General features: G+C 42.2%; 1 protein-coding gene across 7 annotated transcripts in view; it reads right to left on the bottom strand.

Moving 5' to 3' along the window:
- dock10 (dedicator of cytokinesis 10) overlaps positions 1–14,999 on the bottom strand; it is a 300,424-nt gene that overhangs the window by 95,486 nt on the left and 189,939 nt on the right. For all 7 annotated transcript variants that reach the window (XM_085990455.1, XM_085990451.1, XM_085990458.1 and 4 more), the window contains exons 17-28: positions 14,394–14,581; positions 13,021–13,086; positions 11,776–11,868; positions 8,823–8,946; positions 7,111–7,232; positions 5,753–5,839; positions 5,370–5,462; positions 4,854–4,972; positions 3,834–3,903; positions 2,727–2,846; positions 1,033–1,107; positions 507–653 (exon numbers count right to left, since the gene is read on the bottom strand). In XM_085990455.1, coding sequence (XP_085846581.1) covers positions 507–653; positions 1,033–1,107; positions 2,727–2,846; positions 3,834–3,903; positions 4,854–4,972; positions 5,370–5,462; positions 5,753–5,839; positions 7,111–7,232; positions 8,823–8,946; positions 11,776–11,868; positions 13,021–13,086; positions 14,394–14,581 — 1,304 coding nt within the window. The remainder of the gene's footprint in view (positions 1–506; positions 654–1,032; positions 1,108–2,726; positions 2,847–3,833; positions 3,904–4,853; positions 4,973–5,369; positions 5,463–5,752; positions 5,840–7,110; positions 7,233–8,822; positions 8,947–11,775; positions 11,869–13,020; positions 13,087–14,393; positions 14,582–14,999) is intronic.

The following is a 14,999-nucleotide window of genomic DNA, read 5'->3' as shown; positions in this document are numbered from 1 at the left end:
CTTGGTATAAAAGGGAATATGGTAGCAGGGAGAAGATGTTGGCTAAAAGGATGGAAAACAGAGTAATGGTCAATGAATGAGCTGCCTGTTACTGCTTGCCAGCTCGATGGGAATGATGCCCGAGGCCCATTATTGGGTGCACCTCGGGCCTCACCATTCAGGCACAGGGATTGTTCCCTGCGCCTCCCACATGTCCAGAAATAGGCGGGCCTAAATATCAATGCCATAGTGCCTACATGAAACAGTGGTGGAATCAAAATCCATAATAGCTGTCAAAAGGGAAGCGAATAATTTTTGAAAATTTTTTTTTTAAAGGGTATGGGGAAAAACTAAGAGAATGGGACTAGTGGCTTCCTTCTGTGTTGCAAAAGTCTACAATTCTAAAAATGAAAAGCATTTTCTATCTGCTCCCAGCCACCATCTACTCTTTCCCTTGCATTCCAAACACCTGAATACAGGTCAGGCATTGGCTTTGTGCTGCTTTATCAGACTGAGAAAAATTGTACCTTTACAAACATGGCAAGGTAATGGTTTGCCTCCTTGGTTTCCTCTTCAGCTTCTTTGAATTTTCTGTAAATTAGGTCTCCCAAGGTTGTCACCAGCATTTCCATCGCACTATGATAGGACGATGGAAACCTCTCAGTACGCTTTAGCTATGCATTTTAGAGAAAAACAATGAATTGGAATACAATGATTTCTCATATTGTCTGGAAGAAAAGTCTACTAATACTTCAGATTTATTAAGTTTTAAATTCAAGTTTTAAACATTTGAAGTTACATTAAATTAGTTCTCCTTATTAATGGTTAAACTTATGGAAGTTTGAACTCCTCTGTTAGCTACATTGGAGCGTGTCCTTGGACCGGGGAAAAAAAGGCAGATTAAGGGAAGCTTGTGACATCAGAGTTGGGTATAATGAGTAGTGTTTCAACATTTTTGTATTACTTTTGATCATTTAATCAAATGTGACATGGTACTTTTAAATATTCTTTTGCAGCTGACTGCTTCTGTGCTTTTCTCCCACATAGTCCTACCTGCAGCTTCTTGTCATCATCAACCAAATACTGCACCAGTGACTTTATAACAATTTCGAAGAAGAACCATGAATGCTGCAAAGCAATAGTTAGATCATCAGAATTCTGAATAACTGCCAGAACTATAAAAATATCAAAAATCTGTGAGGTGGCAAAATTTCAGGGTGGAAGCATGAAACTTGGTCAAACCCTTTCTTAACTTCTAATATAGGCAGTTCATTAGACTATCTGACAAAGTGGGTATATAACTTTGGAGACAAATAATGTAAGAGTCATCCTTGGAAGAAACATTCACATATTTTCCACAAACTGAATGATGCCTCTTCTCAATATTTTTCAGTAAAAATAAGTTCAGTCCTGCAAAATTCTCTTTATAATCTAGAGCCTCAAGCCGTGAAACCAATCTTGTCACTCTATTCTGAACTCGCATCAATGCTTTTTTGGAGGTAGAGTAACCAAAAATACATCAGAATATGATGTATGACAGGCTGGCTTCCAGTCATGTGGGGAACGCAGACAAGGAGGCCATACGACCAGGTAGGTGCAGGGGCCCAGATGGTTGGGGGGGGGGCAGCAGGCTTACAAGCCCTTTGGGGGTGGCCCCAATCCCCGACCCCGGGGCCGGAGTCACGATCCTGCGGGGGGGGGGGGGGGGTCCCAGGCCTGGGGGGTATCCGATCCCCGACCCCTGGTGAGGGAGCTTGGGGAGACGAGAGGAAGCTCTTCTGCTCCTCCCGGCCCACAAAGATTGCTCCCCGAGGCTGAAGCCGCCTCATTGCAGCCACTGGGAATCCTGAGCCTCGGGATCCCCGGCTGCCTGCAGTAAAATCTGTAGTGGAGGCTTCAGGCTTCATTATAACATTGAGGAGGCTGCGGCGACCGGCGCTTATACATCTCAACGATGTGTTCGGCGAGTCGGGTGGAGGCAGCGCAGCAGCAGTAAGCAGCAGCAGCAGCTACGACGACCCGCTACAGCACGTCAGCCGGCAGCTCCTCGGCGGGAGGCTCGCAGTCCGACTGGGAGGGGGGAGAGCCGGGCATGGTGGCCAGAGGCCGGACCGTGAGTGGGAGAAGCAGGCTACCACATCGTGGAGCCGGCAACAGTGAGGAGGAGGCCGCGGTGACGGAGCGGCTGAGGGACATCGCGTTCCCACGGCCATTGGATGCCATTGAATTGACTTTTCTGAACATGCCGCTGGAGAATAGCGACGTGTCTCTGTGAGCTCCCACAACTTATTGTGGGAGTGATCGGGGAGTAAGCATTCCATTGTACTAGTTACATATGGCAAATAAAATTGAAATTGAAATTGAATTGAAATTGTCAACCTGCCTCCTGGCAATGGGTTGGCAGCCCGCCACCCCCTCCCCTGGTCCAGCCTGAGTGAAAGGTTAAAGTTGGAGGTGGGTTGGTGTTGGGTTTTACATTTCTACAACTTTTTACTTCACCCCATGCCTCCAACCCACCCGTTCTTACCTCTGAAAATCCCAGCCACAGTTAACGTTTCAGGTCTTTGACCTGTTCTGATGAAAGGTCATCGACCTGAAACGTTAACTCTGTTTCCCTCTCCACAGAGGCTGTCTGACCTGCTGAGTAGTTCCAGCATTATCTGTTTTTATTACTATTAACATTATTAAAATTATGTTCACACAAATACAGTGACATGAAAAATTATTTGTCACAATTCAAGACTTACCTTTAGCAAACGTTTAACATCTGTGGCATCAGTAGATGTCAGGACTTCGGTTATACCTTTTAAAAGCTCTTCATGAATTGTTTTCTGCTTCAATTCAGAGAATTCAGCCTTGAAAATAAACTACATAAAACATAGATTGTAGAATTAAAATCAGTACACCTCCAGTTAGCTTCAAACACTAAATAATGGACAACAATATGCAACACTTAACAAATATGCTCATTATTAATCTCTATCTTGTAGAAGTCTTGAGCCTAGTATATCTATTATGTTTGAAGATATCACACATGCAATGTCTGTGCCACACTTGCATCTTAGTGGCCAAAACATCATGGCCAAGATTTTCCAATTCTGTGCTCCCCGGTAAGCCATTTTCTGCCCAGTCATCTTGTTGGATGGAAAATCATTGGGTGGTGAGCGCAGAAGGGGAATCCAGCCCCATATTCACATATGAACAGGTCAGCAACCCACCAAAGATTGAGTATTATCTCAGAAAAATATTTTTTAATAAAAGAAAGCTGGTCAGTTCCTGCTGGTTTCTTCTGACTTTGATAACTGGCCTCTTCTCAAAGGAAGGACCCAGGGATTTTCAAGGAGTTGTCAGTCCAACTTCAAAAAGTTTGGAGAGGGATGTAAGGCACAAATATCTCATTCAGATCATAAGGAGGTACGATTGTTACAACCCTGGGTTACACTAGTGTACAAGTAGATATGGGGTAGTGTGAGTCAACACCTATAAAATATAAGATGCTCAAACCGTTTACAGGAGCAACTGACGGTATTGAACCCATGGAGATTATCAATGGAAGACCTGAATTTGTTACAGAAAGATTGAAAGATGCATTACAAATACAGCTTTTTTAAAGGCTGGAAGAACTTTTCCCCCCATACACAGCCATTTATCTTTAAGTCGCCAGAGTCAAGTTTAATGGCCGCTGATGTAATTTTTAGACTCCCCTCCCAGTGCTAAGCCCCAAGCTGGTCCCAGAGATTCACTATTTTTTTAACACAAGTTTGATTAGGACACACACATCTATACTTGTACATTTTCTGAATAAGGAAAACATATAATTACATGCATACACTTTGCTAAACCTTTTATTTTACCTTAATGTATGAGCGGATGTAATTGTCTAATTGTTCTTCATGGCACTTGGCAACAATGTCAACAATGGCCCTTTGAAACAGAAAATAGGTGTTTTAGTGCATGGCAAGATGTTGCATGTCTGGCTTTAAGGCCTTTGTGACCAGAGCTTTCTGACAGGCACAAGTGCCTATTTTAATTTTACATCTTTCATTAATAAAATAGCCAGAGCTGGGAATACAATCATTATCTTAAGAGGCAATGAGGGTTTAGTTAGCTGACAGGCCACAGCAATTAAGGATAACATCCCCAAGATTGGTTTACAATTCAGCCATAATTGGGGTGGTTCAAAGCTGAATTCTAATCTGAGCTTTGGTTTCCCTCAAGCAAAAGTTCAGATCATTAACAATCCAAAGTATTTAACTTTGACAGCGTATGCTGCATCAAAGCCAAGTGACCACTTCAACCCTAGTGACCACTTTTTTTTTTAAAAAAGGTCAGTTGCTCCAGATGTCCATATTGGTGTTTATTAAAACTGACCTCTTACAGATTAAATTTGGTTTCAAACCTGGCATTTCTCCACAGGAAGTTAAAGATGTATTTACCAATCGACTGTATGAACTCAGTGTCTTCTTTCAGAGAATTGTAGTTGGTGGATGAGCTCTTAAAAATCATAATTTTATTGAAACTTGAAATTCTGTACAATAGAGCACTGTCCTTAATAATGATGACATTTCAAATACTCTCATACAAACATTGATTTCGGGAATCTGCAAACTGAAGGTATTGGGGCAGATTTTCCTGTTCTAGTGCTTGGATGTACTGGATCACCTGGACACAGCGGATAGAGGCAAAATCGGGCAGGGAAGATTACACACTCACAAGGGAGCCCATGCATGTGGAGAGATTGTGGTGCATGTTTTCAAAGTGGAAAGTTGTCAAACATTTAAAAGCTTACTGGCTAACTTATTAGATAAACTAAATGTATTGCATGCTTGAGGTCAAACTGATTTTCTTGTAATTGACAGGTTTTATATATCTACCTGATGGTGGCAGTAGCAACTTGGCTTTCATCATTCTGGATCAAGATGCAAAGCAACTGATTCAGAAGAACAGGAAGGAAATGTACAATCACGTGGATTTTTTCAATGCCAAGTAGACCCTGAAATGATCAGAAACAACTTAAGAATCAAAACACTTCTAACACACCATCAACAAGAAGCCCCAATGAATTAAACAAACAGAGGTCCACTTTGAAGTATTGCTCCCACTGTATTTAACCAGATGTTAATATTACTGTTTAGGGTTGCAGTCTATTTTGAAGCACTTCACTTACTTGCAAAGTCTCTCTATTGGTTAACATATAACTTGGTAGTTTGATAGTATTTAGGGAAATTAATATATATAATAATTAATTGCAAATTTAGAGTTTGAATTCCCCAGTAATAATACGTGTTTCCCCTGAAAGTGACTGAAGTAATAAACAAATATAAATTTTGAAGTACTGTGCTATGAATTTATTTCAATTTTAAATTGATTTTCCCTTTAAATGATCAAACCTCTATGCCGCTGATAAAATCTGAAGATGAAGGCTGCGACCTCTCGCTTTCTCTCTTTTGGCACTCCTGAAAAAAGTTGTTCAGTCTTTCCTCCTAATAAAAAGGAGCAAAAATAATTAGGGGCTCTTCATTTCCCTGATAGGTCAGTGTATTAAAGGGCTGATTCCCCGATCAGACACTCCTGGGCAGGAACAGTGCCTCACAGAGAGTACTGGTTGGGAAATCATGGGCCCACAGCTCCTTTTTTGTATCCATTTAAATGAATTTAGGTGACTTCTTTATCAACACTCACTCCTCATTGGGAGTGCCCAATCAGGCAATCAACCTTTAAATGTAAAGCAAAGCTAGAAAGCTTGGAATTAGATAATCATATTGACACATACCTGAGTATAGATTGTGGATACTACATGCACAGAGACTTTGAAGAGTGGCTTCCCTCCATCAACCCACTTAATATCAGATCCATTAGCCTGTGCAGAAATAATGTTTAAAAATAAATTACAAATGTGTGACCACCCTCTCATTCACTACCCTCCTCTTCCAGTCATCCCCTCCCTCCAGGTTGCTTCCTCCCCTCTCTCAGGACCTACATAAAAGCCACTGTAGGCGACCAAGTGGCCCAAAATTCAAATCCTCTTCGTCGGCAACCTGCCTGAGGACACCAAAGAAGCTGTCTGCGGCTCACCGGCCTCATGTATATGAGACCCGAAGCCCAATATCATGTGTGCCTTGGGCCTAACCATTCCAGCGCAGAGATCATTCCCAACACCCAGTTCATGCTGGCAGGCCGGCACAAGCCAATGTCTAGGCCTTGGAGCCTGTTGTTGAATGAACTGGCAATAGGATGCACACAAGTTGCAGCTTCTCCCACCCCTCCTGTATATACTTAAACATTGACACTATGGGGGAGAAATTTGGCTGCCTTGCGCCTCCCATTAGCGCCTGGGAGGGGCAGTAACGGGGTGCTAAGAGGTTAGCGACCGGGCGCAACGAATTCAGTGATGCCCTCGAACTTCCCTGCCGCTTTAGCGCTGGTGCTAACACTTATCGCCTCACAGATCGTGACGTCATAAAGTGTGCAGTGCCCCATTACCACCCCAGATGTGAAATTGACTCCCGCCCCCTGCTGTATCACCAGGCATCAGCAACGGCAGGCAGAGGAGGCGTTGTCACCTTGGCTGGCCACTTGGGGAGTGCTAATTAAAAGCAGTGGTTTTCAGGTAGGCCAAACTTTATTCTTTGCACCAGTCTGGTGCCTGCTGAAAGTTTTCAATGCTTTATTGCTGCAAGATGTCGAAGCCCTCCACTCTCAGAGTGGGGCTGTAATGGCAGTCGCACAGATTGCCTGGCAACACAGAACTGAGCAGAAGTGTGTTGTGCACCACTACCAGCCCTTCCCTTTAAGCAAGGGAAGCAGCCTCCGATGCCGGTATCTTTGCACTCCACATTGTTTAGCACTCTGCCGCTACCGCCCCGTTCTTACACTTTAGCGCCCTAAGAGAAGTGGTTAGCCCTTGATTTAGCGCTCCACTTCCCTCTTGGAGCACTAAAGCTCAATTTTCTGGGACCAGAAAATGATTATCACCTGGCGATATTTTTCTGAGATTTCAAAAGTTATCGCCCCAAACGGGGTGCTATGGAATTTCTAGCCCTATAGTTCTTGTTTCTAATGAGGAAAAATGTAAAAATATTTACTGCTTCTAATGTGTCCGGTTGATTGATACATTCCATTTATTCTTACCTTCCCTGGTGTTATGTTCTGATTACTGAGGTAACCAGCAGGAAGACTGGCTGCTACAGGTACAGAATGCTCATGAGATACAAGTCTGCCATCTTTCAAGAGAGGTAGCCAGGCATATCCAACTATATAGAAACAGAACAAGCAAGATTGTAATGCTCTGTATTGCCAGAAGATGTCAGATAATTTCCATATGTTTGGTACCACATTCATCATAAATTATTCTTACAAAAAATGTTTTCTTGTGCTGCCATTTATAGTTTTGACTCAAAAACAGGCACCAGTTCCATATTCTTGCCAATAGCAGGTCTCTAGAAAAGGTATCAATCAGGAAAAATGTAATTCTTTGTTCAAGTATTTTAGGGGACCAATCCCAGTGCCCAAAGTGCTGACATAAGGGCAGAGTCTACATCCAGTCGTAGTCAGACAATCTCCTGCAATGGCTTCTTCTTCCTCCCCCTCACCATTACCTCTGGAATCCCCAAAGATCTATCCTTGGCCCCCTCCTAGTTCTGATCTACATGCTGCCCCTTGGCGACCTCGTACAAAAACATGACATCAGGTTCCACATGTGCACTGACAACACCCAGCTCTACATCAGCACCACCTCCCTTGACCCGTCCACTGCCTATGTACTGTCTGACTGCTTGTCCGACATCCAGTCCTGGATGAGCATTACGAAAACGAAAGCCATTGTCTTCGACCCCACCACCACAGACTCCATTCCCTCACCATCAATTCGATCTCCCTCCCTGGCCACTGTCTTGAGCTGAACCGGACTGTTCAGCTGAGCTTCCAACCCCATATTCTCTCCATCACAAAGACCGCCTACTTCCACCTCCGTAATATCGCCAATTTCCACCACTGCCTCAGCCCAGCTGCTGCTGAAACCCTCATCCATGCTTGTGTTACCTCCAAACTTTACGATTCTAATGCTCTCTTAGACAGCCTCCCATTTTCCACCCTCCATAAGCTTGAGCTCATCCAAAGCTCTGCTGTCCATATCCTAACTCGCATCAAGTCCCATTCACCCATCACCGCTGACTTACATTGACTCCCGGTTCACCAATACCTCGCTTTAAAAATTCTCATCCTCATGTTCAAATCCCTCCATGGCCTCACCCACCCCAATCTCTGTAACTTCCTCCAGCCCTACAACCCTTTGACAACTTTGCGTTCCTCCAACTTTGGCCTCTTGTGCATCCCCCACTTCCTTCACCATTGGTGGCCGTGTCTTCGGCCACCTAGGCCCGAAACTCTGGAACTCCCTCCCTAAACCTCTTTGCCTCTCCATCTATCTCTCCTCCTTTAAGATGTTCCTTAAAACCTACCGCTTTAACCAACCTGTCCTAATGTCTCCTTCTTTGACTCAGTGTCAATTTTTTTCTGATTACGCTTCTGTGAAGCACCTTGGGACATTTTACTATGTTAAAGGCGCTATATAAAAGCAAGTTGTTGTTTGAAATGTAATGTATGGTTGGCTCCATGAGAATTTTGCTAAACTCGTGGATTTTATTCTCTCCAATCTAATTTGATAACATTTTCACAAGATGTTTAGTAACTTTTGCCAAACAGCTATAACATTTGATGAGAATTTGAAACAAAAATGTTTCTACCAAACATTTGGATATTTGGGTGACAATTCTTTAGCCAGTGTAGCAAAAGGAGACAATCATTTGGGGAAAAAAGCTATGGCAAAGTATTAGATATTTTACCTTGCGTTTCCAATGCCTCTTTCTTTTTGGAACCACCTTTCGTAGCAAGGTCACAGCTGATATGATAAAATGAAAAAAGAATGTGATGTTTCTCATTCAGCTGAGTGGGAAGCTCGATTTTCACCTGAGTAATAGAAGTATAAAAAGAGTTCCAGATGTTAAACATAGAAACATAGAAACATAGAAGATAGGAGCAGGAGTAGGCCATTCGGCCCCTCGAGCCTGCTCCGCCATTCAATGAGATTATGGCTGATCATCCAAATTCAGTACCCTGTCCCTGCCTTCTCCCCATATCCCTTGATCCCTTTAGCCTTAAGAAATATATCCAACTCCTTCTTGAATATATTTAATGAACTGGCCTCCACCGCCCTCTGTGGCAGAGAATTCCACAGGTTCACCACTCTCTGGGTGAAGAAATTCCTCCTCATCTCAGTCCTAAATGGCTTACCCCTTATCCTTAGACTATGACCCCTGGTTCTGGACTCCCCGACCATTGGAAACATCCTTCCTGCATCTAGTCTGTCCAGGCCTGACAGAATTTTATAGGTTTCGATGAGATCCCCTCTCAATCTTCTAAACTCCAGTGAGTATAAGCCCAATCGACACAATCTATCCTCATACGTCATTCCTGCCATCCCAGGTATCAGCCTGGTGAATCTTCGCTGCACTCCTTCCATGGCAAGAACATCCTTCCTCAGATAAGGCGACCAAAACTGCACACAATACTCAAGATGTGGTCTCACCAAGGCCCTGTACAACTGCAGCAAGACATCCTCGTTCCTGTACTCGAACCCTCTTGCTACGAAGGCCAACATACCATTTGCCTTCTTAACCGCCTGCTGCACCTGCATGCTTACCTTCAGCGACTGGTGCACAAGAACACCCAGGTCTCGTTGCACTTCCCCTTCTCCCAATCTATTGCCATTCAAATAATAATCTGCCTTCCTGTTTTTGCCACCAAAGTGGATAACCTCACATTTATCCGTATTATAGTGCATTTGCCATGTTTCTGCCCAATCACCCAACCTGTCCAAATCGTATTGGAATTTCACGACATCCTCCTCACAGCATATCCTCCCACCCAGCTTTGTGTTGTCTGCAAATTTGGAGATATTACATCCAATTCCCTCATCCAGATCATTAATATATATTGTGAACAGCTGGGGTCCTAGGACCGATCCTTGCGGTACCCCACTAGTCACTGCCTGCCACTCGGAAAACGACCCGTTTATTCCAACTCTTTGCTTTCTATCTGCCAACCAGTTCTCTATCCAAGTCAATACCTTGCCCCCAATCCCATGTGCCTTAATTTTGCATTAATACCATATTTGCAAGCCAGTTCCGCTATAAGCAGGTTACTTATGTCTACTACAAAAGCAAAATACTGCGGATGCTGGAAATCTGAAATAAAAACAGAAAATGCTGGAAATACTCAGGTCAGCTTGTTCTGCAGATGCTGCCTGACCTGCTGAGTATTTCCAGCATTTTCTGTTTTTACTTAGGTCTACTGTTTACTCTACGAGGACCTGGTTGTTCAAACTATCAAACCAGGAATATAACATTCACGAGATCACAAGGTGGAAACAAATAAGGATGACCATTCATCCCATTGTAGCTCATCCATACAGAAAAAAATCTACAATACCCACGAGTCACATGCAACTGTTTTTTTTAAAATGATTCTAGGGTTTTTGCTTCTATTACCCGGTTCAGAAATCCATTTCATGTGTTGATCACTCTTTGGCTGAAGAAGAACTTACTGATGTGAGTCTCAAATTTTCTCTTGAACCTATTGTCACAGTTTAACATGAAGTAGCATTCCAGATTTACATTTGATGTACAATTTACTATCTTATATATGTTGGAGATTCCCTCTTAGTTGCCTCTTTTCAAGAGTGAAAAGCCCACGTTTCTGCAGTCTTTCCTCAAAACCCAGTCCTCTAATTCTGGGGATTAGCTTTAAGCCTTTCCTAATCACTGGTCTAAGGCACAAATATTTTTCGTGTGTCTTGATAGGCAGAACAGGACTCAACACTTGGGAAGTGGTCATTGTACAGTTTATGCATAACTTGTATTCTTAAAATTTGACAATATAGTTCAGCATTCTGCATAAGAACATAAGAAGCAAGAGCAGGAGTAGGCCATACGGCCCCTCGAGCCTGCTCCGCCATTCAATAAGATCATGGCTGATCACCTCAACTCCACTTTCCCGCCCGATCTCCATATCCCTTGATTCTCCTAGAGTCCAAAAATCTATCAATCTGATCCTTGAATATACTCAAAGACTCAGCATTCACAGCCCTCTGTGACAGGGAATTCCAAAGATTCACAACCCTCAGTGAAGAAATTCCTCCTTATCTCAGTCTTAAATGGCCTACCCCTTATCCTGAGACTATGCCCCCTAGTTCTAGTCGCTCCAGCCAGGGGAAACAACCTCTCAGCATCTACCCTGTCAATCCCCTTCAGAATCTTGTATGTTTCTATTTGCTGACCACTGCTCTGCAGTGACTGCATACATCACGTGCAGAGTCTACTAGAGCACCTCAATCTCACAACAAAATGCATTGCAATTAAAATTACAATGTGAGATCAGATATGAAAATCATTTTTTGTCTTTTCTCTTTACTGTAAAATTTGGTGCACATCCTATCCTGATTTTATGGTTACCATTTTGATTAACAATTGCATGAGGTACATTGTTGTATTGCTCACAGCTCTATATATGCTTGAAGGTGCAGATTCCATACCAAATTTTACACTAATTGTTTTATTAAGGCTAAACGAAAATGAGGGTCCAAATTCAGTAAAATCAGCAATAGATAATCAGTCATTCAACAAATTCAGTCTTTTAGTGAACAGATGTATTTTAGCTCCTCCGCCTGCGCTTGATGTGACTTGCATGTTAATCACAGTTTTTTATGCAGCACTCGCCAAACACTTTTAATGAAAGTACCTCATCATAAAAATCGGGGTTCTGGGAATGATATAGGACTGTTGTCTGTGCTGCAGTGGTGAACACTGACCCTCCTGCCTTTCCATAAATGCACTGTTACAAAAAAGAAGAGCAAAGTAAAATAGCTTTACTGAAAGTACAAAGAAATACCTCTGAGTAACAATTGTCTAAGTCTCATCCACCCAAGTGGCCCATTAGAGTTTTATGTTCTATAGTTGTTAACATTTTTTTCACTGCACAAGTAACCTTTCAGACTTGAAATGGCTCAATAAATAAAAATAACCAAGGAACATTTGAAGCACAGATCAGAAATATTATCATCTTTCTGTTCTTGTTAAATGATACAATAAAGAAATTGGGGACAATTTTCAACTGCCGACCATCCATTTCTCACCTGAAATACGGATGGCCAGTAATTGAAAATCGTCGGATGAGGGCCTCAGCATTGATGCCCAAGGTGTGCCTGATGCAATTTCCTGTAAATGGGCGAGCAGGTTGTCTGCCTAAAACAGGTGAGAGGCTGCGTAAATATGCGAATTGGTGTCCTACACAAGTTTTAGGACTCGGATTGAACAGCCTAACCAGCGGTATTTAAAGGGTCCGCCGATGGCAGTTCAAAAAACAGCCCAGGAGACTTTTAACTTTTTTTTTGGTGGGCCCAGGAGTAGCACTCCTGCTCTTCCTGGGCACAAAATAAAATCAGGCCGGCTGCCAGCCTATTCAGAGCCCTCCAGGATCGCCTCCCCACCCACCTCTGACCCAATCTTCTGGTCAGCTCAGCAAAGGGGCTGGCTGATTTCTTGCCCTACCAGAACCGGTGAGCTGCAGTGGAGCACTCGCTTGGTGTCCGCAGCATCTTAATGAGGCCTAGGCATCAAAATGGCTCAGACCTCACACCGGCACCAACTTCGCATCCATCTCAGATAAAAATCCATGATCGCCCCCTTAAATTTAGAAATATAAATGGTGCTGTTCTTCTATTTTATTGCCAGTCTCCCCAGGCTGTGCACCATCTGTAACTGAGATGGATGATAGCTCCCAGGCCTAGGGATGACTCGCAGCTCTGCTTTTTCCTCCACCTGGTAGGGAGGCACCAACCCTGCACTTAGTGCCTCTGCACAACAATGCAGTTAAGATCTACAACTCAGCACTGCGGGAAATCAAACCTCTGTGACACACTGTTATGGAACCTTGTGTTGATGCATCTTTACACAGCAGTTAAACTATATTGCTAATAAAACTTACTTTCAATGGTTGAGCACTTTCTTCATCTGAACTCCTAAACTCAATGCGCACAGCTAGATTTCTTGCCTGCAGAAATGGAAACTGTATAAATATTTCATATACCCTAGAAAATTGAGATTCTGCATACAAAATAGAAACAGGTCCTCCTCAAGATTCAGGGTGAAAATTCAGGGTGTGCTACAGATGCACAGGTTTCCACCCTCCCTTCAACAATGGACCCTTTGGAAAAACAACCCAGCTATCAAGGTTAGCAGTCAGATCCTGTAGAAAGCAAATATCACATCAATCAAAACATAAAATGTTATGCTAACAGGACAACACAATAAAGGAGTGTGAACTGAGAAACATGATGCTGGTTAAATTAACTAGAAATTACATTAACATAGAACTGTGTTGATTTAGCATAATTTTCAGTTTAATTAGACTTCAAGCAGTAAATTCTTCCAACGTGTATTCAATCTCGTATAACAGTAAATTATTTTACAATAATAAAATCCCCATGGGCATTTTACATCCGCTGGCCTATCTTTAACTGATGGCTACAAAATGGATAATGGACTGAGATTTCCATTACTGTCACCCACATAGTGAGGTAGTTACATAGTAAACAGAGTTTAGCAACATTGTTCAGAAGATACCAACATACTGCAGATTTTGGAAGCGATGTCTATACTTCAGAAAAAAAAGGGGTTATATTCCATAACATTCTAGTCCAAGGTTTACAGGTGACTGTACTAACCATATGGGGTGAACACAGGTATGTTAATTTATCCTTACAAAACAAAGCAGACATATAGTAGTATAGACCTGCAGGGCTCTTGTGACAGACCCTTTTTAATGTACATGGCTCCTTGGTAATAAAAGGTCAATCAACAGAAAGCTATCAAACCCAGTATTTACACACTGCAACAAAAATATACTGATGTCCATAAGTAGTCCAATGAAGTCACAACTTTAAGTTTCTTTCTACACTGAACCATTTTTAAAAAATTATTTCTCACCAATTTTCTCCCTCCCCTTCCTCTATTGAATGTCTTAACTAAGGTAAGGTTCCTAGGCTGACAGTTGCGTTCCAGTACTTTTCCCAAGTATTCAATATTCATGCGTGAACCTTGATGGTGTATTCAGGCAATTGTAGACCTCCCAAAAAGATCAACTATCTCAGCACAGATTTGGGAATCAAACCTGGGGTCTTTGTGATTTGTATGGGTCAATTACTCACTGGATAAAAATACTGAGCCTTCAACTTATCTTTGACAATGACCCACTTGTTTGAAACCACAAAAAAAATCCAAACTCAATCTCCAGAGAAGAAGAGTATTGAAGAAAATGGTATACATATGAAACAATACAATTTTTGCTGTGAATCTTACCTTGGCAAAGCACTTTTGACCATCATATTTCAAATGTTTGGGGTAAATATAAACATGGTTTTTGTATATTGTGTAAGGTTGGGAATATTTTGCTGATTCTTGCACAAACTCTTCAACCTCTATGGTAGGTTCATATTTATTTGGGTCCTTGAATGGTTTAATAGGCACATATGATGAGGTAACACAATCTGAAACAGATAAGTAACAAGCTGTTTTTCAGGAATTTTTTCATTGCTACTTGAGTTTGATCTGATAAGAATCCAATAACTTCAGTAACTGTATATCACCTTGCCCTGTCTAAAACATGGCTTTTAAAATAGTTCTTTTAATATATCAGTTGTGGCAATTAAAAAGAGAGTAAAACATTTCCCACTTTATATACAACACATTTTCTTGGACAAGCATTCAAGTTTAGCCAATAACCCAACAAATATTCGCAAGATAGAATCAGTTTACATCAAATTGTACTGGTTAGGCAAATTAAAATGCTAAATTCAGATTTGCATCTATGATTCTCTGTATGCTGAGATCCTGATCTCAGACTGATTATTACAGGGAGGAGCTGGGAATGGGCCAAGTACTTCCTCAGAAGGAGGGTGGGAATTT

The sequence above is a fragment of the Somniosus microcephalus genome, chromosome 6 (assembly GCF_052327205.1).
Source record: "Somniosus microcephalus isolate GS21.2 chromosome 6, FLI_Smic_1.0, whole genome shotgun sequence".
Taxonomy (NCBI): domain Eukaryota; kingdom Metazoa; phylum Chordata; class Chondrichthyes; order Squaliformes; family Somniosidae; genus Somniosus; species Somniosus microcephalus.
Note: the sequence above shows the minus strand (reverse complement) of the source record. Positions and strands in the feature narration are given on the sequence as shown.